We start from the raw sequence: 23,542 nt of genomic DNA, 5'->3' as shown, positions 1-23,542 counted from the left end.
GCGGAGGAGTAGTCACATGATTGGTGACACGTGCAGGTGGGTCCTAGCGGGGAGCTTGGACGCAGCTGCACGCAACACGGATCTACGAACGTGTGAATAGCTCCTTAGTCAATACAATACGAGTCGTACCACCACTACCGTTGTGCCTTAGAGAGCGCTCTATTAGGTAGTCATACTACTACTAATAGTGCCAGCTTTTCAATACTAATGATAATTGTTTATTGACAGTGTTTTCGTTCTGCTTGTGACGATGAATTCGTATGTGTGAGCTGACCAACATTTCATAATCTCTGCTGCGAGGAACTGAGGTTCATGGTGGTCTTAATACTGTGGGTAACGCACGGATCTCAAAGATAAGGAGATTTTAGGAGACGGATGGGAGTAGGCGTTCATGGTGGAGATTCATGGTCATGTTGTTTTGAATGCGCTAGGTTGGGCATTTGTATCACTGCGGCTAATATATCTATTAGTGTCGAGGTGATAGCGCAGTCATGTATTAAGTTTGCGATGTAGTGCTACCGTAACTCTGTTTCCTCACTACATGTAATGTATTAGTGAAACCCTATTTTGTTAACTGGTGCTCATCTCAGAGGTATAGTATAAGGAAGGGTAAAGAATAGCCACTGCGCGAATATAGGCGACTACGTGGCTCGGTCCTAGAGCGGTACTGTGGTGTGTTGGGGTCGTAATGCTATGTGATAGTAAATTTTATCTTTATGTTTTCTTTGACTACACGGCTCTACATGGTGTTTTTGTGATTTATTAGGTATACATAGCTCAATCGAGCTGAAGTAGGTGGTATAAGGTTATGGAATGGCTACTATTGTTTTAATCTGTTACCGAAATGCGGTTCTACTTCTCGTCGAGGGGAGAGATGCGGCAGAGAATGCGTTGAATAGCTGGCCAAATTCAATGTATATGGGTGACAGAAGAGTGGTGGGAAGGACATTGGTGATTCTGGAACGTATAGTGAGTGCAGGAACAGAGTAGTTTTGGTGGGTATATGTGTTCATGTTTTACCCCTACAGCCGCTTATCCTAGAGCCATTGTGCTCTGAATCCAGGGAGTAAACCTATGGAAGATATATGCAAACGCCGAAATCAGACCTTTTCCGCCAGAAAGACACATACCAGTGCCGTGAATGAAACCAATGAACTAGAAAACAATAAACTAGAAAATCAAAAGTACCACCCCCCTTCAAGACGGGGCCCCAACTACCTCTGCTTCATCGTCTGATTCTGACGTCTCAAGCAACTGGCGAGCTCGAGCCATCTTAGCTCTGTCTTCACGGCGTTGGGCTTTGAGTGTCGTTTCTCGTTTCTCAGCGTCTTCAGCCCGTGTTTTCCACCTCTTACTGCTCTCTGAGCTTTCTAGATAACGCGCACGAACCTGGTGGATATCCTTGACAGCTTTACTATACGCTATCGAGAGCTGGTCGTGGTTCCGCTTGAGTCCGTTGTATGCGTTGTGGACGAGATCACTACGCTGTCTCATCGCATCCAGCTCGTTCCTGAGCCTGGTAACTTCTTTTTCGTGCTGTGATGCCAATGCTTGGAGGCCTGCTTCATGATCATGGGTTACGGGCGGTTCTTCGGGGGTCGAGGGCGAGACAGGGACGGATTGCGGATTTTGCTAAAAGATATCGGTCAGCTGAGTGGTATGTGAAGGTCGGGCTGCACTTACAATGGTACTGGAACCACCATAGTCTCGGCGTTTGATTCGAGCTTTGGTGTGTTAGACTAAAGGATATTGAAGTAAGAGTTTGTGGGGGCTTACGTTGAACTGGATCCTCATCTTCTTCGAGCTTTGATGCTACTGCTTGAGGCTTAGAAGTAGAATCCTCGGCAAAATACTCGTGAAGCACTAAATATGGTTAGTTTCATTTACTTGCAAGATATGAAGATTAATGTTCTTACTAGACTTTGGGTTTGCCGCTTTAGCTGATGTTTTCGGCTTACTCAAGCCTGTATCGGGTCTGCGACCCTTGTTGGCGATCCATGAAAATGCTTTTGTGAGATCTGTCCAGAAACTCTTGTAGTGCGTGATAGTATCGAGATAGTTTGCACTAAGGAAGTTGAATAAGAGAAACGGCCGTAGCATGAGGCGAACTGACTGCTGACCTAAGTCGTTGTCGCCGAGGTAGCAAAACGGGGTCTGGAAGTTGATCTCCTTGCATCTACAGACGTCAAGACGTTCAGCTTTGCCTTGCTCATCCATATACATGAAACCAATTTGGTTCGCGTTTACCCCATACACAAAAGCATAGACAATAGTTTCGGATGCGTTTGATTCATGAACGTACGAACCAACGATGAGCATCATCTCTGACGCCTCGGCTGGAATGATGTGCTTCCTATTGGGAATCTGTGCGTCTCCAAACGGACCGGCGAACCTAATGTCGTGACTTGCAGTCACCTCATGATAGTCCGGTATCTCAGCTTGGGCGCGCTTCACAAGGATGTCTAGCGACCAAGTCGTGGGCATTCCGCTGTCTCCTTCTTCTGAGAAACCATGAAACTCTGGAGGAAATGCGGCGTTCATGTTGAGGTAGAGGAGCGAAGTGGATCTTGATACTGTCAGAGGTTATTAGCAGTGTTCTGGTTGCTCTCTGCTCCGTCGACCAGGCTCGTAGTGTGCTAACCTAGGGTATGTCTGGAATTAAGTAGTGCAGTTGGGCTTCTATGCGCTACTCAAGTTAGCAAAGTTCAGATCTCAGTGCAGTGCTGCGAGAGTGGTGCCTGCGAGAAGAGACTCTTACTATCTTGTTCCGGTGATCGAGTGACGAGACGCTTCCTGAGTTAGAGTGGCTTTGTGGATATAGAACAGATCTGGTTGGGTGGCAGATGGTTGGTTGTAAAGGGTAGGAGGAGGTTGTCGCCTTATCTAGTCATAAGTGTGGTGGTTATACGTGTGATGGGTAAAGGTATATCCCAGTGAGTGGCTTCGCACAAAGCAACGAACTCACAGGTGAGAGACACGTACGATGGTGTACATGCACTCTAGAACTGTCAATTGTCTTCGCTACGGAGCATCAAAGGATGAGATTCTTGTTTCGTTAACTATTCGATTCCTCTAGCAATGCGCTCACATTATGATGGTGTGTATAAATGATGTCGATGCTTAGCAGCAGATTTTCACAACGCAGTCTTGTTGTAACAACAATGCGCTCACATTATAACTTACCACGCCCATCTTGACTGCCACATTGCGTGCATCCCATCAAACTTGAATAAGAGGTACTAGCCTGTAGCTATCGTCTTTATCAGAACTATGGTAGCTATCGACAACGAGAGGGTTGTAATGGCGTGCAGACGAAACTGTGGTTGGGTCCACGAGATCTTGAAGAGACCCTGTGGCGCTCTTTCCCCGGAGGTTCGGCGCTAGCGCACCAGTCTCACCAGCCTCACCGGGCTCATCTCGTACTCCATCAGCACCATCGTAAGTATTCAGCCTACCAAGTATTCCATCTCCGCTTGCACGTCTATAAAGACCGAGATGCACGCTACATCGGCTGCCATTAGCATGGACTGATTCGCTCGACGCTGATTCTGCGCTTATTCCCCGCATTATTCCCCCACGTTTGCCTTGCTAACCTGGGGCTAGGCTATACACGCTTGACAAACTTGGCAATAGCTTGAATACATGCCCAGCTTTTAGCCTGAAGTACGGCTGTTCGACTTCATCATGTGTTGCCTGGACGGAAATATCACGACAATTCTTGCGCGGAAAAATCTCAATGACGTCTTGACCGTCGCCTCGGACAAGGTATGGTTAGTTGTCTGGGTATAAAGCTGATAGCATCAGCTACTACCTAGGTACTACTGGGTCTATTCCGACACGTCGGTGTTGGACTGCACACGCCTCCCCGCAATCAGTTATGCGGTTGTACCTTGTACCCTTTTTCTGCGCCATTGGTTGCGTCATTGCCGAAAATGGGTCCCAAGGCTGGCTGCGATACGCTCCTATCCCAGACGGGCCATGTGCTCAATCCGTCCCTTCAACACTCATCGTCCTGAACAGCACCACATTCAGTCCTGTGTATACAGCTGGAAAGGAGCTCCAAAAGGGCATCTTGGGCATCACCGGTACCCAGCTCAACCTGAGCACTACACCATCAGACAGTGATGCAGCCATCATTGTTGGCATCGAAGATGCGTACTTCAATGAATATGGCAATCTTAATGAAAACGAATACATGGAAATGGACGGATTTTTCCTTAGCATGAGTCCAGAGAAGGTCATCATTGTAGGGCAGAATGAGCGCGGTGCCCTGTATGGTGCTTTTGAATACCTCTCCCAACTCGCGCAAAACAACGTCACGTACGGTTCCAAGGTCTACAATCCGCAGGTGCCTATCCGATGGACAAATGAGTGGGACAACATGGATGGAAGTATCGAACACGAGTTTGCTGGCCCTTCAATATTCTTCCGCGATGGCTATGTGATCGACAACACTACCCGCATCGCCGAGTACGCGCGTTTGCTTGCTTCCGTCGGTGTCAATGGCGTAATAATCAACAATGTCAACGCAAACGCTACTTTGCTCAGCGACCGAAATGTCAAGGGTCTTGGCAGAGTGGCTGATGCTATGAGGCCGTATGGAGTCCAGATTGGAATTTCGCTCAACTTTGCGTCCCCAAACCAGTCGCTGGGCACTTTCGATCCGTTGGACCCCAAAGTGGATGCATGGTGGGCGAACATTACCGAACAAATATACTCCAACGTCCCAGATTTTGCCGGTTATCTCGTCAAGGCCAACAGTGAGGGCCAGCCTGGACCGTTGACGTACAACCGGACGCTCGCAGATGGTGCCAACATGTTTGCAAGGGCTCTGGAGCCTCACGGCGGTGTGGTCATGTTCCGCGCTTTTGTGTACGACAACCATATCAACGAATCAAACTGGCGCGATGATCGTGCAAACGCGCAAGTCCAGTTCTTCCAGGACCTCGACGGCAAATTCAACGAGAACGTTGTGGTTCAGATCAAGTTTGGCCCAATCGACTTTCAGGTCCGTGAGCCAGCTTCGCCGTTATTTGGGTCTCTCCGTTATACGAGTACGGCTTTCGAGGTTCAAATCAGCCCAGAGTATCTTGGCCAAAATTGCCATTTGATGTACCTCGCACCACAGTGGAAAGAGATTCTTGAGTTTGATATGCGGTCAGACAATCGTTCGTCCAAGGTGAAGGACATCATTACCGGCAAGCGGTTCAAGCGACCTCTGGGCGGGTATGCCGGTGTATCAAATGTTGGATCCGATACGAATTGGTTGGGCAGCCATCTTGCAATGTCCAATCTCTATGCTTTTGGAAGATTAGCCTGGGATGCATCGGTCGACTCTGAGACGATCTTGCAAGATTGGATCCGTCTCACGTTTGGCTTTGATGAGCATGTCATGGATACCGTTACTGATATGTCAATGAAGTCTTGGCCCGCATATGAAAACTATAGCGGTAATCTCGGCATTCAAACCTTGACCGACATCCTCTACACGCATTTCGGACCGAATCCAGCTTCTCAGGACAATAATGGTTGGGGACAGTGGACACGCGCCGATGCTTTCAGCATCGGAATGGACCGCACGGTGAAGAATGGAACTGGCAACGCTGGTCTATACCCACCCGAGGTCGCTAAGATATATGACAACATCGACCAGACTCCCGATAACCTGTTGCTGTGGTTCCATCACGTACCTTATACCCAGAAACTCAAGTCTGGTAAGACTGTCATCCAGCACTTCTACGATGCTCACTACGAGGGAGCTGCTACTGCTCAGGAGTTTGTGAAGCAATGGGAGTTTCTGCGGGGTAAGATCGACGACGAGCGCTTCGACCATGTCTTGTACAGACAGATCTACCAAGCTGGCCATTCGCTCGTTTGGCGCGACGCCATCAACGAATTCTACCATAACCTCTCAGGGATCCCAGACGAGACCAAACGTGTTGGTAATCACCCGTATCGTATCGAGGCTGAGAGCATGACGCTAAATGGCTACAAGCCTGTTGCCTTAAAACCCTTCGAAACGGCTTCTGGATACAAAGCGATCGTGACCATAACGAACAATACTATGGGTATTGCATCTACCAAGGTCGCATTCGCCAGTGGAACGTACGACATAGCAGTCAACTATTTTGATTTTATCGGTGGGAAGGCCAGGTACAGACTCGAGCTTGGCAATCGGACAGTAGGTAGTTGGATTGGCGATACGGAGGACAAGCTGGGTCACACACCGTCGATATATCTCGATGGCCATTCCGCGACACGTATCACGTTCCAGGGTGTTGAAGTTGAGCAAGGAGAGGAGGTGCGAATCATGGGTCAGGCGGATGGCATGGAGCCGGCGCCCATTGACTATTTGTCCTTTTTGCCTCCAGGAATCGTCGATTAAGTTTGTAGATTAGATCGTTTCGCAAATGTCCGCGACGACGTGTAGACACGAAAATCCCAAGATTAATACCACACGCTGTTCCGATTGGAAACACAGGGACATTAAACTGCTGCACTGCCCAGTCGGCTTCATTTCCACAACCGGGATCCCCCGGCACGCCTCCCGTCCGCCTAACCCACATCAGCCGTGTCTCCCCTTTTGCGCAGCCAGGCAGGTCACCGCAGTCGCAACCGTTGGTGGCTCGAGACGGGGAATCTCTCGAGACCCGTTGTTGTTGCTTTGGCGAGATTCTGGAATTATAGGAAAAAGCAAAGTTGTAGATTACTCACAATTGACGCGCATCGCAGCGTACAAACGTCCGTAATCCTTATGGTGTCTTCGCGCCGAACTTCCCCTCGCATCTTTCGTCCTGTGCCACCGAACGTCCGGCGAGCACGCAAAAGCCTGAGATCCGTGCCGTACGCCGGCACGTTGTAATGTGGCCAGCGTCAGCCTCGACCATCCCATCAGACTCTTCAAAAATCGGCGACAGACGTAGCTGCCTTTGAACAACACACCCGCCACGACACCCCAGCGGTGTCTAGGTACCTTCTCGTGTCCTCGATACGTCCCGGTTGCCACCGCCGCGCACGCATAACCTCATGTCGCGTCCCAGCACGGTCGCTGCCCGATGCGCCGCGCTAGGGACTTCGATTGCTCAGGTTAGAGCTGCTTCAAATGTTCAACTTTGCACCCACAGCGCTAATGCCAAAAACAGGTCATCCCGGACATCAGCAGTTTTGCGCGAAAAGTCCGCCATGCGCGGCACGATTTGAACACCATCAACACTCACCTAATTGTTATCAAGACAGCTCTTGGTATTGCACAGGACGACTTTTCAGCGACATGGGGCGAGTTGCCCCCGTCTCTTGTTGATGCTGTATCACGAGTGCTCGATTCTTGTGATGACACGAGCGAGCGCTTGCATAAAGCGTTCGTCAAGCTCTCCTGTAGCGGCCAGCCAAAGGATGATTGGAGGGCGCTCAAGGACGGGCCGTTGGTGAACTTACGCCATGACCTCGATGCCTCAAAGGTCGTTCTGGAGTTGGCGCTAGACTACATCACGCTGTAAGTATTGAATCAGGAGACGGATGACCAAAATTACTCACCGCTCTTAGATTTGGCCAGCAAGACACAATGGACTCTTTGGTGCAGAACTATGTTAGCGGTTCTGTCACGCAAAGTGATGACCTGCTGAAAAGGACTGACACGGATGAAATATATGTCAACCAAACAGCGCGAGATAGGCTATCTTCGCTATTACAGGCAGTGCGTCTACTGCGATCATGCATAACAGCTATATCAAGAGAAGGTGTTCCGTCAGGATCGCAACGAGAAAGGAGGACCATTATCCCGCGGCCAGACTCATTGGAACCTGCACTTGGTGAGACGCCGCGGAGTGGAAGGAAAAGTCCTAATGAAAAGGCGCCGTCAACTAAAGAGGAGGGAATTGGCACATGGCTGGCGAATATTCCCTCGTTTACAGATGCGCAGCCGTTATCCTATTCTTCCATGGAGCGGACAACTGTTACAAGACTGGAGATACCGCCATCGCGGAACGAAATGACGCCGTCACGTGGCACGTTCTACACAGACGACGGTCTATCACCCAATGCAACTCTTGTAGCGCCAGAGTCACGATTGAAGAAGTCTTACAGCTGGTGTACTGACTTGTCAGGAAAAGCAAGCACTCGGTTACAGCTAGCATCAAAACATGCGTCGAGACACGCATCTAGGTACACATCAACGTTTTCTGGCTCAGACGTCTCCATCTTCCACAAGAAGATCACATCCGACAAGATAGCCGTCACAAAAGCCAAGAGAAAAGAGCTAGGACCAGGCCAGAGAGCAGCACTCGACAGGATCCTAACAAACATCCCATCAGAAGCAACAGCAGCCGAAGTAGAAAGAGTTATCTGGGAAGGCGCAAGTCCAATGGCATCGCACCCAGAATTTGGCTACTTCTTCATCCGAGCAGCATACGAGATGTCACCGGATATCCTAACTCTCCTCATAGAGTTCGGGGCCGACATTACCCGCACAAACTCCCCTTCTGCAGTGTACTACTCCGCCATGCATGCCGCAACTCTAGGACGGCAACTCGAAACCGTCAGGTATCTTGCGTCGCTAGGTCATTCAATCGACTGCCCGGATCACAACGGAGAGACACCACTTCACCTCGCCGTGCAGACTCCCGGCGCGTCTCCCATCGCAAAGTACCTGGTGGAAGCGGGAGCAGACATCGACTACGAAGCGAAGAATGGGTTAACACCCATACATTCGACACTAAAAGCCATGAAATTGGAGGGCAGAGAGCGGAGTAGCTTGATCGAGCTGCTGCTTGCCCATGGTGCGGAGGGAGCGGCGGAGGTGAAGAGAGTCATGGAGTGCAGACGGGATGATAAGAAGGGACGCAGTGTGCTGGGAATAACATAGACGGGGCGTGACAATATAGATCCGGTGTCTTTCTTTTCCAACGCTTGAAGCTGGAGCTGGCCACGGCGAATGGCGGATAGACTGGGCCAGGGTAGAGGCTTGGCGTCGGTTAACTTACGGTCTATCGAGGACTGTGAGTCTATCGGCACTGTAAGGTAGCACTTCAAAGGGCCACCATTCAACCATTGAGGTTCACCACGTTAATACAGTCTCCTTTGTGACAGATATCTGTTCGACGCGCGAGATGCGCAGTCGCTTTTTTTTTCCAGTTTGCGTAAAGAGTAGGCCATACAATTCAACAACGCCGTCACCAAGCTATGTCCGCTGTTACTTACTGGAATGGATATCTGAATATACGAAGAACAGAGCAGCACATCATTGACGTACAAACGGTCCTCATCGAGTATAACAATTGGGCAGTACACGTACGTAGCTCTACAAATACTCATATAACTCACATACATCATATTACAACAAGACCTCCAGAGTCATCAAGCAACCGTGGTACTCTGTGGAGTTGAACCGTTCCTTCAGACACAAGCCAACAGCAATTTAAAGTCATCGAACACCTTCCAATCAACTGGGTTGATCTATATCGCGACCAACCAACATAACACAAATATCTACAATACACGCTACACACAAAATCCAACACCGATACAACTCCACGAATCTACAAGACCGCATCCAAGACCTCATCCAACGAAAGCACCACCGCATCCATACCACTTCAGACCCCAAACGCTACCCACAAGCAACGAACACCTACTTCCCCATCATGTGCGGCGCAACAGTTTTTCGGTATAAACTGTGTGGTCATATGGTCCGTGGGGAACGTGTGCATTGCAATCAGAACCCCAGGCCATCGAGCTGCAACATCAATCGTGAATTTCCGAGGTGGATGGAAGGCTGGTGCCCCACGTGTACGAAAAAGCCACAGAATCAGTGAATACTTCGGGCGCAGACCTAGCAACTATGGCAGACAGGCCTCGCTTCACTATCTTGTCTCTTCACATCCAGTATCACATCTAGAGCTGGGCTTTGATGTTCCATATGTCTATTACATTATAGGAAATATGAAGGTAGAATGAATACTATAGGTATGGACTTGCTATTGACTTTCGAAGTAACGTGAGGGGAGAAGGAGGCTAATGATAGTGGGGTGCTGAGCCAACTCTTTGGCGATCTTAGCCTTCGAGGCCAGGGACGTGTTTTCCAGTGTTCGAGGACATCCGCCATTGCATGGGATTCTCATGAGTAAGCTGATGATGATCATCGAGACCAGGTTGACAGCAAAGGATAGTAAAGCGACGATGGTAATCTCGGGACCAATCGCTACCGTGACGCTAACGTATCGCGCCCCACTTTCATCGGGCATCTCCGACACCACGTCTAGATCTCGTCTCAAGTTTTCGTCAATCGCCGTTCCTCTCGCTCTAAACATCACTTCTAAACCCACAAACATGGCCGAGAAAGCAAACGAGACGTATCTGATGTGGGTGGAGGGAAAAGAGGTGGAAGGGGGAGCGGAGCAGTCAGTCAGCGAGGCCCCTCGTCGTGTTGGTGACGCATTGCAATTGCTAAGCGCTTCGCAGACTCGCCGTTGAAGATCCAGCAACAGGGGAGATTTTCGCACATTGCCACGCAGCCTCGCCCGCCGACGTCGAGCACGCAGTGCAGACGGCGCACAAAGCGTTCAAGTCAGGTGTCTGGTCAAAGGCCCCGCGCCACGTTCGCGCCGACATTCTGGACCGTATCGCCGAACTCCTGGTCCAGAATCTGCCTCGACTCATCGAGCTGGAAGTACGGCAGACGGGGCGCGCGATTCGCGAGATGAAGGCCCAAGTTCCCACCCTGACAAAGTGGTTCAAGTACTATGCCGCCCTCATTCGGACCGAGGAACGCTCCGTCTTGCCAACTGTTGGGAAGCTGCACAACTGGGTTGACAGAAAGCCGCTCGGCGTTGTTGTGCAGATTACTCCATTCAACCATCCTATGCTGATCGCGGTCAAGAAGATTGCTCCTGCCTTAGCGGCTGGTAACTCGATTGTGCTCAAGCCGAGTGAGTTGACGCCGCTAACGAGCATTGAGCTAGGCAAGCTCATGAAAGAGGCGGGTCTGCCAGATGGTATTTTTAACGTACTACCCGGCGACGGTATAACTACGGGTAAAGCTCTAGTCGAGCATCCACTCGTAAAGAAAGTTGATGTTACCGGAGGTACACCAGCTGGACGCGCCATTGGCGCCATTGCAGGACGTAATCTTGCACACTACACCGCTGAGCTCGGCGGCAAAGCGCCGCTCGTCGTATTCAAGCAGGCGCATATTGACCTCGCCGTCAATGGTATCGTATTCGCCAGCTTCATTGCTAGTGGCCAAACATGTGTCGCAGCCACACGCATCATCGTAGAGAACAGCATCCTCGATGAAGTCGTAGACAAGCTGAAAGCCAAAGTGCAAAGCATAGAGAAGCGCATGGGCTCTCCCAAGAATGTAGAATCAATGATGGGCCCACTCATCTCCACAAAGCAACTAAAAAACGTCGAAACACTCGTCAACGACGCAAAAGAAGCTGGCGTAACCGTCATAACCGGCGGCCAGCGAATGACAGCCATATCCTCCCTCGACGCCACCGACTTCTCAAAAGGCTACTTCTACCCGCCCACAATCCTCACCTCCAGCCCCACGGCTAAAATAACACAAACCCGCATCTGGAAAGAAGAAGCCTTCGGTCCCGTCATCGTAGTTGTCGGTTATGACACCGAAGCCGAAGCCCTCCATCTCGCAAACGATAGCGAATTCGGTCTTGGCGCTGCCATCTGGACGCAGGACCTATCGCAGGCGTTCCGGGTGTCAGAGGCAATTGAGAGTGGGATTTGCTGGGTGAATACGCATCATCGGAATGATCCGAGTTCGCCGTGGGGTGGGATTGGCAGTTCGGGTGTGGGCAGTGAGAATGGGGTTGATGCGTATAATGCGTATACGACGGCGAAGAGTACGATTATTAATTTTGCGAGTGTAGAGGAGGGATTGGTGGGGGATGATTGGTTTAGAGAGGGGGCTGGGGAGGTGAGGTATGGGTGAGTGGGGATGGGGTGTAGATGTTGGTATACTGCATATGGATATCTTGGACTAGCGTTTCGAGAGAAATATGAGATGTTAGCACTCTCCTTGCACGTGTTCATTTGTTTAATCTCTTGACTTGCGCCGCACACCCTGGGTCATATGACATCATGTACTCAAAAACTCCACCCTACTCACCCTACCCATCCTCATGAAGCCGCCGAACATAGCTAGCTTTCGCTCTTCATTTTGCTCCTGCTCCGTAGAGACTGCGAGACCCGCGGCGGAGATCGAGGCGGAGGATGGCTTAACCCTCATCCCCTACCTCTCTCTCTTCTTCTTCTTCTCCTCCTCCTTACAATCCCCTCATCCAACGCCCCCCCCCCCCCCAATTCTCTTGGCCCCGGATACCCTGGCGCCAAAAGCCTCTCAAACGGTAACCTCGCCCTCGACAGCACCCTCTACTCCCCCACCAATAACACATCTGTTACAGGCCATAGCATGAGCGGAATGCAATGCTTATACTGATACAAATACCTTTCCGCGCCATGCCCCATCTAATGTGTCTTATCGGGAAATCGGTTTGGACACCTTGGCGGAAGAGTATGACGCACAGTTGTCAACAATCAATTCAATCCGAAGCTCAAACCCAGCCACTAACCCTACAAGGTAAGAGTTAAACCTATATAAGCAGTTGCTAGCCCTAAATAGGAAGTCAATCAATTCAATCTGAGATCACTAAGCCCCACTTAATTGATTGTTGACAAGTCTGGTATGACGGATTTTGTGGAGCCGATTTCGCACCTCTCGATACTCAGGTATTAGGTGAGAATGGCCTGGGCTTGCGTCCTGTGACGAAGCGTATGTCGCAAAATAGGGACTGCAGTTCTACATCAGAGAACGACATGTTGAGACTATCGTGGCTTTGGTTGTACGTGTGTCAGCTTTCTAGAATGCGGAGGTGGTAGACTGCGAAGCTTACTATGAGATGGAGAGCACTCAGAGGTCTTGCGGCGGTGCGGTATGCTTATTGGAATAACGAAGAGGCCAAGGGAAGTCATGTTGTCTTCGGGGGCTTGGTTGTGCCATGAGAGGTTAGAGCAGATGCCGAGGGCTTCGTCGAGCACTTCAGGGGTATTTGCGAGAGGGGTAGTGGTCTAGTGCCGGATTATGTCGTGGTCCCGACGGCCTTTAAGGAATGATTTGATGCGATCCATATTGTTAGCATATACGGCAGCATTGCAACTCATGGTGTTCTTTTGGAGTAGATAGAGGATTTGATGGTAGAGGTACAACTCTCCCAGAATTACAGAAAGATGTAGTTGTAAGTCAGCCGGTTGATAGTATTGGAATCATAGGATCAATGATGTAGTTTGTATAGTGTCATATCTGTCATAGCAAGCGTCGCATGACCAGCAGACTTGTCATTAAGCAAATCAAACAAACTTTGGACGCTGATTTGATTTGTTTGTACAAAACTTAAGATTGTATTTGAGTTGTTTAGTTTGATAGTGTTTTAGGAGGCCGTTTGTTTGAAAGTTTGATAGATTTGATACTGTTTAGGTGCTGATCTAATCGTATATCGTATATATTACTAAGCTTCGCTGTCCCACTTGCATATTTCGTATATTGCAGCTACCTCAGCGTCAGTTACATCGCCTGAGTTGTAATCAGATGGAGGCTTAAAGCCAGCGTCGCGCCAGCTTCGTATACACTGTATTGCTGCAAGCAGTTGTGACCCAATTTTGCGTCGCCTTGGCTCTAATAAATCACCGAGCTCGCTGAACAGCCGCTCGCACTCACAACTTGAGGCTGGTATTGTTAATATATCGATCGCCATACGCGCTAGGTTAGGATACTTTGGGCGTAGGCTTATCCAATAGCTAACAGGATTACTACCTTGTTCGAACTGCTCCTGCGTCCAGCGGAGTTCAAACCTGTGAACGGTCTGTAGGGACTGTATTCCAGCTACCTAGTCCAGATGCTATTTACAGTCAAGATGAAGAAAGAAGGTAAGACGCAAGCGGCGAGCCTGCTTTGTTTGGGTTGGCGCACGGCCCTCACGTTGCCGGGGAAGCGACTAGGCTAGCAGCCTAGTCATGTGACTCGAGGCTCAGCCCGTTACATTACCCCCCTCCTTTCCCTTTAGCGCGTAGTTTTCTCCATTTCCTCCAAGCGTCAGTCTTTAGTACGTTACTCACAGGTTCCCATGTCGGTTCAGTATAGTCCACCCACTTCACATATGCCTCCTTGATTTCTTTCCCTCCCTGCCTTGTTGTGCGTTCGCCCAGAATACGTTCAACCAGCCATAGCTCGTCTCCATCTACAAGTATAGGCCCTGGCTGAGTGTCTCCAACCTTCTGCGATGGGAGAGAGTCGTTAGGCGCGTAGCGAAGCAGGTCTACGTGGAAGACAGGATGGATCTTCCCCGGAACGTCAAGTTGATAAGAGTGGGAGTTGACCTGCCTCAAGACTTTGTACTTTCCATGCAACCAGTCTAGCTTCTTGGAAGGTCGTGTTGTCTTCACGTTTCTAAGGTTCAAAAACACCCAGTCTCCCTCCTTGTATTGGGGCGCTGCTGTTCTTGTCTTGTTAGCTTGATGTTGCTGTTTCTCTTGTGTTATCGCGATCGCAGCTTGGGCCCACTCTGTTGCGTCTTGAAGTCTTTTAAGGAAGCCTTCTGCCAGTGCTTCGCCGTCTCTCTTTGGTCGGTCCTGAATAGTTCGATCCTCTACCAGCTGAATGGGTTCATTGTGATATCCGTGCATAAAATAGAAGGGGCTTAGGCCAGTAGATGAGGCCTCGCGATTGTTGATTGCTCCCATAACGATAGGTAAAAGTGCTAGCCAATTTTCTTGCGTGTAGGTGGCCCAGATTCGAATCATCTTCTCAATCTCTTGGTTCATTCGCTCTGTTGCACCATCGGTTTGCGGATGATAGGCAGTCGACAGGCGTTGCTCAACGCTGAGGAGTTTACAGAAATGCCTCCAAAGATCGCTGACGAATTGTGGTCCTCTATCGCTCGTAATTGCCGTTGGAATACCATGAATAGGGTAATGCCGTTCTAAAAGCCGTTGTGCTACTGCTTCTGCCGAGATATCGTGCATGCCTTCCAGTTCAACTCCCTTTGTCAGCCGATCAGTGACCACCATGCAGTTCGTTGCGTCATCGCGTCCAGATGGCGGCAAGTCCGTAATAAAATCGATTGAAAGTTCTCCCCATATACGTTCTGGGATCGGTAGCGGTTTAAGGAGGCCCTTCTTTGTCTCTCTCCATATCGTATTCCTCCCGCAAATCTCGCAGTTACGGACAAAGCGTCGCACGTCGCTTGCTACACCTGACCAGAAGAACTGCCTTGATAAGATTGAGTAGGTAAGATCTCGTCCAGGATGGCCGGTGATATGCGAGTCGTGAATATTTTGAATAATTCGTGTGCGAAGTGGTTCGCAGTCAGGGATCCATATCCGGTCTCGAAATCGCAACAGGCCTCTCTCGTCTAGGGTGCATTCTGCTATACTCACTGACTTCTCCTTCTGAAGTTTGGTAGGGAGGTTCCGCTCCTTGTTTGCTACCAGCGTAGTGAGCTCCTGATAAAGCTTATCCTCTTGGCGGCTTCGGTGCCAGAGATTTTGCATGTCCTGGTCCTCAAACATGCGTATCTCTTCTGTGAAGTCAATCTCCTCGGACGACAGGGACTGGATTTGAACACTCTGCAAGTGCTTGCTCTGGAAAAGACGGATAAATCGAGACCGTATTCGTTCATCGTCGTAGTTGGCGGGTAGGTCTTGTTCTCGTCGTGACAGGGCGTCAGGTTTTCCCATAGTCTTTCCAGGTTTCCATTCCAGGGAGAAGTCGAATCGTGAGAGAAACTCTGACCAACGTACTTGTCTTTCAGACAGCTGTCGTTCGCGGTAGAAGTATTGAAGGTTCTTGTGGTCCGTCAGAACTGTGAACTTCCTAACCATACGTAGTTCAGGAGCCCATGCTTCTAAGCAACGAACAATAGCTAGAAGCTCCTTGTCATGAATTGGATAATTGGCCTCTGTTGGTGAGTGCTTCTTTGAGTAGTAGGCAACGGGTTGCCAGTTGTTGTTCTTGTCCTTCTGCAGCAATAGGCCGCCAGTTGCATGTCCTGAGGAGTCGGCTTCTACCAAGGTGTCCTTCTCTGGATCAAAATGGCCGAGTATTGGTGCTGTAATGAGAAGTTCCTTAATCGTTTCAAATGCTTGATTGCAAGCCTCGTCCCAATGAAAAACCATCTCTTTCTTAGTTAGGTTGATAAGCGGTTCAGCAATGTCCGAGAAGTTTGGTATAAAAACTCGGTAAAAGTTGGCAAAACCAATAAATGCTCGGATAGCCTTAACTGACGTTGGTGTAGCCCATTCGCGGATTGCGATAATCTTTTCAGGATCAACTCGAATGCCCACTTCTGCTTCCACAATGTACCCGAGGTATTTGACTCGTTTAGTCTCGAACTCGCACTTGTCGATATCAATCTGCAGTCCAGCGTCTATAAGGCGTTGAAGAACCTTTCCAACCTTCTCTCTGTGATCCTGAAGCGATCCTGACGAGTAGATTAAGATGTCGTCAACGTAGGCTGAAACAAAGTCGTCAAGGTAATCCTGTAGAACACCATTTACGTAGCGTTGAAATGCGGCTGGTGCTCCTGTTAGTCCGAAGGGAGCAACCCGCCATTCGAATAGGCCGTATCTTGTTCGGAAAGCTGTCTTCCATTCTTCTCCTTTGGCCACACGGATCTTGTGGAAGGCTGCGATAACGTCAAGTTTTGTGAACCATTTAGCTTTAGCTACATTTCTCAGTGTTTCTGTGAATAGAGGCAGAGGGTAACGGTCCTTCCTGGTGATGTTGTTCAAGCCTCGGTAGTCAACGCAAAATCGGATGCCCCCTCCTGGCTTTTTGACCATCAGGACGGGTGCAGCTGCGGGAGAGTTACTTGCGCGGATAAAATCCTTGTCTAACAGCTCGGTGAGAGTTTTCCTAAGCACTAGTAACTCTTCTCGGCTCATGCCGTAGAGCGGACCCCATGGAATGGTCTTCTCGTTTCCGTCTTGATCCTTTTCAATCTCAATGTGGAGATCAACGCCTTTACGATGCGGGGGAAGTTTCTCAGCTAGGAAATGGTCGAAAGCCTTCAGCCATTGGTGGTACTGGGGTGGGAGCTTCGTCTTTGGATCGGATCGTTTGCGCGGTTTCAAAGCTTTCTCAATGTCGGCGATGGAAACAGCGAACAGTCCAGTGTCGAGCGCAATACCGTCTCCTTTGTTCTTCCTACGGCTTCTTCTCACCTCCGCCATGAATGCGGAAGCCATCACCTGAGTAGCCTTCATTAGTGGTGGCTTGTATGACGCTTTCTTGTGGTTCCATGCGCGGATGTTTGACGCGCCGATATCTAGGCAGCCTTGTTTGGCCGAAATTGTGACGTCGGCATCTTCTAACCAGGGCTTTCCTAGGATCACGTCGTAAGTTAGGCCAGGTACAACGTAGAAGAAGACGCGTTTCTGCTGGTGGCCGTCTATGTCTATCGAGGCGTAAGTAACTGTATCTAGGACAGTACTTGGTTCTGCGTTCTTCCCAGCTGCTTCCTCTAGCTGGCGCGGGCTATCTTGATTGATGGCAGTCTCAGAGATCGAAAGAGTTGTTCATTAATGGCAGAATAGCAAAGGCAACCTGAGTCAACAAGTCCAGTGACAAAGTCAGTTCCATTAAGTCTAACGTCCAGTACAAAGGGATCGCTATCCATCTTTTGCTTTCCGGTCTCTTTCCATTCTTTCTGAGCTGCCGCGTGTTCCTATTGCTCTGCTTCGGAGTCTTCTGGATCTTCCTCCTCTACAGCTGCCTTGGTGACCACAGTACTCTTTGCTGTCTTGACGCTAACGTGAGTTGGTCGTAGAGCGGCTGCTAACGGGCATGTAGCTATTCGGCAATTGTTGCGGCCGCATCGGAGGCAGCGTCGTTCCTGGCGTCGAGCATCGATTTCCTCTTGGTTGACCCATTTTGCTCGTTTTCCAATAAGTTCTCGGTCTTCGGGACGCCTAGATGGATATCCATTCATGTTGGTCTTGCCGCGGAGGCCGACAGCGTTCACTTGGGTAGTTGTAGGCTGCGTAGGTTCCCATTCCATCATGTCTTCGGGGGAAACTGCTGTGAGCGTGGCATTATTTGATTTTGCTGGTGGTTCATAGGTTGGTGCATTTTCAGCAGTTCGGCTACCGTAACGGCGGGTTGTTTTCGTCCATTGGCCGAACAACTCCATGTCGTTGCTAAGATCTGCACACTTCTGAGCGAACCTTGCGTATGTGCTTGTTTCTGCTCCTGATGTACCAACAAGCCTATCCTTTATCCTACCACTTAATGCATTGCGTAAGTAGGATATCTTCGTATGCTCAGGCCAGCTTTCTGCGTCAGCGTTGGCCATCTCTTTCTCAAACCGTGGATAGAAGGAAATAAACGTCTCGTCGTCCTTCTGGCGTATAGAGTAGAGGTTCTGAATGGCTTTCTCCTTCCGATTTCGTTCGCCGTAGAGGAGTTCAAGGCGGTCAAGCAGCTTGAAAGGGTTTGGCGATTCTTCTTTAACTTGTATCTCGTAGTATGTTGTAACGTTGGTTTTCGCTGCCCCATCAAGACGCATGTAGACGTAGCGTAGCTGAGCTTTTAGGCTTCCAATAGCTTGCGCGTCTTCTTCGATCTTGCCCTCCATCTCTAGCTTCCATCCTCGCCATTGTGATTTGTTTCCACCAAACGTAGGCGGGTGGGGTAAGCTGTGCCGCGGCTTTGGGGTTATAGGCACAGATGTGTTCGAAGTCTCGGAGGTTGGCGTTGGATCAGTGGTGGCGTCTGTATTGTGACCAGGCGTTTGAGGTAGCTCGTGCGATGGTGCTTCCAGCCTCTCCATCCTAGTGCTCATGTCTTCAAGTCTCTGTAGTAGCGACTGTAACAGCTGGTTCGAATCGTTCGTCGTCATGTCAGTATCCCCGGGGGAGCTCATTATAGCGGTGCTTTGGTTGCTGCGTGTTCTGCGTGTTCTGCGTGTTCTGCGTATTCTGCGTATTCTGCGTGTTCTTCTTGATCTTGACTGTATGTGAACGGTCTGTAGGGACTGTATTCCAGCTACCTAGTCCAGATGCTATTTACAGTCAAGATGAAGAAAGAAGGTAAGACGCAAGCGGCGAGCCTGCTTTGTTTGGGTTGGCGCACGGCCCTCACGTTGCCGGGGAAGCGACTAGGCTAGCAGCCTAGTCATGTGACTCGAGGCTCAGCCCGTTACAAAACCGTCGCCAACGCTCCAGCTCATCCATCTCTGTCACCTCAACAATGCCATAAGGCTCCGCATTAACGAGCGCGTTGATGGCGTCGTTGATACCACTTGAGAGCCGCACTGGTGGGCGACTTTGGCGCTGTATTTGCGGCTTATAGAACGCCCAAAGTTGTTTCAACCCAGCGTTGTTTGCCTCAAGCCAGCTCGGTTTGTCGCGCCAGCTGTTCTCACAGTAGTTCTTGTAGTATGGGTGGAGGCAGGTAGCGGCAAAGTATGCGGGTGATTCGTCGAGCTTAGTGTAATACGCGTTAAGCTTTGCCCAAGCTGCGCGTAGGTTGATAGGAAGGTGATCTTCTGGCGCGCTATTGGCATTATAGTCGACGCTTTCGTGGTTTTTAAGTAGCTGCTCGTACACGGCAAGTACAGCTTCGAAGACAGGTATAACCTCGTATATCGCGCCGAAACGGCCAGCTTTACCGCGAGCTTCAAGCCGTTTTGTCGCCTCCTTTAGCGGCTCCAACACTGATATATACTGGGTTATTACCGCCCAATCGTCAGCCGTAAGCCCATTAGATCTCATCCAAGCTGGTACTTTAGTGAGCTTATTGTTACGGCTACGCGCGTACGCGTCGGCGCCCATCGTCCTTTCGATGTGGCTTTGGGCGTACTCATCAACGGCGTTATGGAGTTTTGCGGCGCGTACAAAGGTGTCGTGAAAGCTGTTCCAGCGCGTGACGACTGGCTTTACCGGCTCGAGTATTTCCTGCTTTTGGTCGGGAGCCTTAGCGTTAACACGGCGCTGGCAATCGGCAAAAAGATCGTGTTGTTGCGGTGTTTGGATGTAGTTGATGATATCGATTAGTACACCAAGCGGACCTTGCTGCCGCCATTCTTGTAGGTAGGCTGCCTCTGTTTTGTGCTCGTCCTGATCATTATCGTACGCGTCCTTATCAAAGCCGAAGATAATCATCTGTCCGACTAAGTTAAGTGTGTGAGGGCCGCAGCGGAGGCGGTGATGGCTTGCTGTAAATTCAAAGCGTTGGGCGAGTTTGGTGACGGCGGTGTCATTAGCGTACGCGTTGTCGAGCACAAAGTACCCAAGCTGGCTACGTGTTATACCGAAGACATCGATTATATTGCCAACAACTTCAGCTATCCTCTCGCCCGTGTGGGCGCCCGTAAGCTGAGGCAGCGCGATAGGTAGGTCCCTGATAGTGCCGTCGGCGTCAGCAAAATGAGCAACAACTCCAAAGAAGCCGCGCTTGCCGCCTTTTGTCGTCCAGCCATCGAAGCTTATATAGATTTTACTAATAGCCGACGAGAGCATCTGAACAACCTGCGGCTCCATATAGCGATACAGCCTCATCACGAAGCTAGCTACACTGTTGTGACTTACCCACAGCGCGTCAGCTGCCTCCGGGTTGGCAAACTCTATCATCTGCCTAAACGCAGGCGTTTCGAACTCGCGGAGAGGGTGGTTATTGTCGACAAGCCACGTAACAGCGGCGTATCGAAAGCGCTGTACGTCGAAGTTTCCGAGCTCGTTAGCGACGCCTTGAGGTACATCGACACCGCCCTCGGTCATCATCTTAAGCGTCGTTTGGCCTCGCGGTAGTGTAATCGAATCCAGTTTGCCCTTGCGATCGTAGCCGTGGCCAAGTAGCTTCTGCGCGAGGTGGTTGATAGCGTTACTGGTCGACTTTGTAACCTCTGGATAGGCGCAAAAGATCTTACGATGATGGCAGTATTTGCAAACAAAGAACGTACGATGAGGCTCACGGAGAGAGGCAACGCGGTAACCGTACTGATATACCCAACTTTTGTTGCGCTTCAACGTACGCAGCGGCTTCGTAAAACGCGGTAAACGCTTCCAATCAATGCCGTCAAAGTTGTCCGTAAACTCGTCATCAAAGCCAGTATCATCCCCGCCTTCGATAGCCTCACTTGTAGCCTCCGTAGCAGCCCTACTACCCTCGGCCGGCGGTTGTATAGTAGCTTCTGGTATAGCGTCGCGCAACTGCGACTCGAACGGCGCGTCTTCGGTGGCCTGGCTTGCTGCAGCAGCTAGGGCTTTACGTGGCGAGGTGCGGATAGACAGCTCAGGCTGCGAATCGTCCATCAGGATAGGCTGCGATGCACTGCCTTTAGCTGTTTTGGCGCGCTTGTGGGGGCCGTGGGGGCCGGGGGTGCCCTCGGCGGCGCGTTTTAGGTTACGAAGCGGCATTTTCGGCGTGTTGGGCAACGAGAAACACTAAAACGTGCTGTAGAGACGGTAGTGTAGCTGCAAAAGATGGCTAACAGCGATATAGAAGATGGGAGATGGGATATAAGATAGCGGTCATCGACGGCTAGCGACGCTCGTGTAGTTATATGATGACTAAGCTAGATGCAACACAAGAAAACTATCGCGAAATTGCTACCTCCGCTATCTCAAAAACATCATTAAAGTCGATCTTAAAACACCTTAGGACATCATCTATAGAACAGCTCGCTATGTAATATTAGTCAAACAGTCAAACAAACTAAACAAATTTCGATCGTACGTTTGATTTGTTTGTATATTTCTATAACATGATCCATGGGCGAGCGGCGCACACGGGCGAGCGGCGCACCCCACCAACTTTACTCACCTTACTGATCTTAATCTACAATGGCTCAACGCAGCGCTACTCAATTACTATCAAATGAAGCAGATATTCAGCTTGCTATCTCATCTATTAATGCGCACCAGATCCAAGGTACCCGTACTGCTGCAGTAGTCTACAACGTAGCCGAAACAACGCTCCGCCGCCGACGCGCTGGTATACCTGCCCGACGCGATTGCCCGCCCAACTCAAGGAAGCTTACCCAGAGAGAAGAGGAGGTGATTATTAGCTATATACTTCAGCTAGATCTGCGTGGATTTGCGCCTACCTACACAGCTGTACGTGATATGGCTGATAAGCTGCTGGCTGCGCGTGGTGGAGAGCAGGTTGGAGTCAACTGGCCATCTACCTTTGTTAAGCGTACAGACAGTCTTCGGACGTGTTTCAACCAAGCGTACGATAGGCAGAGAGCTCTTTGTGAGGATGCAACATTAATAAAGAGGTGGTTTAAGCTTGTAGAAGAGACAAAGGCTGAGCTAGGTATCTGCGATGAGGACGTCTACAACTTTGATGAAGCTGGCTTTATGATGGGCAAGATTACAACGCAGCTAGTTATAACAGGAGCAGAGAGGAGAGGCAGGCCGAAGAGTATTCAGCCAGGCAATCGCGAGTGGGTAACGCTGATCGCTGCTATCAGCGCTGCTGGCTGGTCAGTCCCACCGTTCCTCATCTTCGCTGGCCAGTACCACCTATCAGCCTGGTATAAGGAAGCTGAGATCCCACGCGACTGGGCGATCGCAGTCAGCGATAATGGCTGGACGAATAATGAGCTTGGAGTTGAGTGGCTAAAGCACTTCAACGCTCACACGCAGGCTCGTAGTGTAGGCGCGCGTCGCCTGCTTATTATTGATGGCCATAAGAGCCACCAATCTCTAGAGTTCCAGGAGCTCTGCAAGGAGAACAATATCCATACGCTCTGTATGCCTCCTCACTCATCTCACCTACTCCAGCCACTTGATGTTGGCTGCTTCTCGCCATTGAAGCGCGCGTACAGCCGTGAGGTGGAGAGCCTTATGCGCAACCACATCAACCACATCACCAAGCTAGAGTTTCTGCCAGCGTTCAAGGCAGCATTTGATCAAGCGTTCACGCCAGCCAATATCTGCTCAGCCTTCCGCGGCGCAGGCCTTGTTCCTCTACAACCAGAGGCTGTTCTATCAAAGGTAGATGTACAACTGCGTACACCTACTCCTCCAGCAGCTCTGCCAGAGGCTCCCTGGGTAGCTCAAACGCCGAGCAACGCGCGTGAGCTTGAGGCTCAGTCAAGCCTAATACGTGAGCGCGTGCGCCAGCACAAGAGCTCATCACCAGCTTCAATTATTATGGCGATTGACCAGCTAAAGAAGGGCGCCGAGGTGATGATGCTCTCTGCTGAGCTGATGCGCGATCGGATCTCTAGTCTTGAGAAGGCCAATAGCGCAGCCTCAGAGCGTAGGCGGCGCTCTAAAAGGCGTATACAGAAGCATGGAGTACTCACAAAGGGAGCTGGAGAGGATATACTGGCTCAAAATGAGGCTGACCAGCAGATTGCTCATGAAGAGCGTCAAGGAGGAGCGCGATCAGGCCTCAGCCAGCGGGCTCAAAGGCGCTGCACTAGGTGCAAGGAGACTGGGCACAACTCGCGCACATGCAAGACTGATACTATTAATATAGAGTAATCTACTGTATCAATATCTAGCAATAATATTATCGCGTTGT

General features: G+C 50.2%; 8 protein-coding genes across 8 annotated transcripts; 4 read left to right on the top strand and 4 right to left on the bottom strand.

Annotated features, from left to right (window-relative positions):
- Positions 1-1,197: 1,197 nt before the first annotated feature.
- On the bottom strand, positions 1,198-2,541 carry PtrM4_067740 (uncharacterized protein; the record flags this gene model as incomplete). The annotated part of the gene is made up of 4 exons (XM_001933457.1): positions 1,198-1,632; positions 1,684-1,724; positions 1,777-1,863; positions 1,917-2,541. The coding sequence occupies 4 exons, from the start codon at positions 2,539-2,541 to the stop codon at positions 1,198-1,200; spliced, it is 1,188 nt and encodes a 395-aa protein (XP_001933492.1).
- A 1,336-nt stretch (positions 2,542-3,877) lies between these two features.
- PtrM4_067730 (AguA, Alpha-glucuronidase) lies at positions 3,878-6,385 on the top strand (the record flags this gene model as incomplete). The annotated part of the gene is made up of 1 exon (XM_066105792.1): positions 3,878-6,385. The coding sequence occupies one exon, from the start codon at positions 3,878-3,880 to the stop codon at positions 6,383-6,385; it is 2,508 nt and encodes an 835-aa protein (XP_065964419.1).
- A 641-nt stretch (positions 6,386-7,026) lies between these two features.
- Positions 7,027-8,860, top strand: PtrM4_067720 (Arp, Ankyrin repeat protein; the record flags this gene model as incomplete). Its single annotated transcript, XM_066105791.1, has 4 exons — positions 7,027-7,086; positions 7,143-7,492; positions 7,543-8,087; positions 8,319-8,860. The coding sequence occupies 4 exons, from the start codon at positions 7,027-7,029 to the stop codon at positions 8,858-8,860; spliced, it is 1,497 nt and encodes a 498-aa protein (XP_065964418.1).
- A 1,463-nt stretch (positions 8,861-10,323) lies between these two features.
- Positions 10,324-11,944, top strand: PtrM4_067710 (PutA, NAD-dependent aldehyde dehydrogenase; the record flags this gene model as incomplete). The annotated part of the gene is made up of 2 exons (XM_001933454.1): positions 10,324-10,394; positions 10,456-11,944. 2 exons carry the CDS (start codon positions 10,324-10,326, stop codon positions 11,942-11,944), a joined length of 1,560 nt encoding a protein of 519 aa, XP_001933489.1.
- Positions 11,945-13,517: 1,573 nt separating this feature from the next.
- PtrM4_067700 (uncharacterized protein) lies at positions 13,518-17,684 on the bottom strand (the record flags this gene model as incomplete). Its single annotated transcript, XM_066105790.1, has 3 exons — positions 13,518-13,871; positions 14,125-17,546; positions 17,612-17,684. The coding sequence occupies 3 exons, from the start codon at positions 17,682-17,684 to the stop codon at positions 13,518-13,520; spliced, it is 3,849 nt and encodes a 1,282-aa protein (XP_065964417.1).
- Positions 17,685-17,732: 48 nt separating this feature from the next.
- Positions 17,733-18,929, bottom strand: PtrM4_067690 (Retrotrans-gag domain containing protein; the record flags this gene model as incomplete). The annotated part of the gene is made up of 1 exon (XM_066105789.1): positions 17,733-18,929. One exon carries the CDS (start codon positions 18,927-18,929, stop codon positions 17,733-17,735), a length of 1,197 nt encoding a protein of 398 aa, XP_065964416.1.
- Positions 18,930-19,176: 247 nt separating this feature from the next.
- On the bottom strand, positions 19,177-21,423 carry PtrM4_067680 (uncharacterized protein; the record flags this gene model as incomplete). Its single annotated transcript, XM_066105788.1, has 1 exon — positions 19,177-21,423. The coding sequence occupies one exon, from the start codon at positions 21,421-21,423 to the stop codon at positions 19,177-19,179; it is 2,247 nt and encodes a 748-aa protein (XP_065964415.1).
- A 426-nt stretch (positions 21,424-21,849) lies between these two features.
- Positions 21,850-23,502, top strand: PtrM4_067670 (uncharacterized protein; the record flags this gene model as incomplete). Its single annotated transcript, XM_066105787.1, has 1 exon — positions 21,850-23,502. The coding sequence occupies one exon, from the start codon at positions 21,850-21,852 to the stop codon at positions 23,500-23,502; it is 1,653 nt and encodes a 550-aa protein (XP_065964414.1).
- Between the last annotated feature and the right edge of the window lie 40 nt (positions 23,503-23,542).

The sequence above is a fragment of the Pyrenophora tritici-repentis genome, chromosome 2, assembly GCF_003171515.1.
Source record: "Pyrenophora tritici-repentis strain M4 chromosome 2, whole genome shotgun sequence".
Classification (NCBI taxonomy): domain Eukaryota; kingdom Fungi; phylum Ascomycota; class Dothideomycetes; order Pleosporales; family Pleosporaceae; genus Pyrenophora; species Pyrenophora tritici-repentis.
The sequence above is the reverse complement of the archived record's forward strand: the minus strand, read 5'-3'. Positions and strand labels throughout refer to the sequence as shown.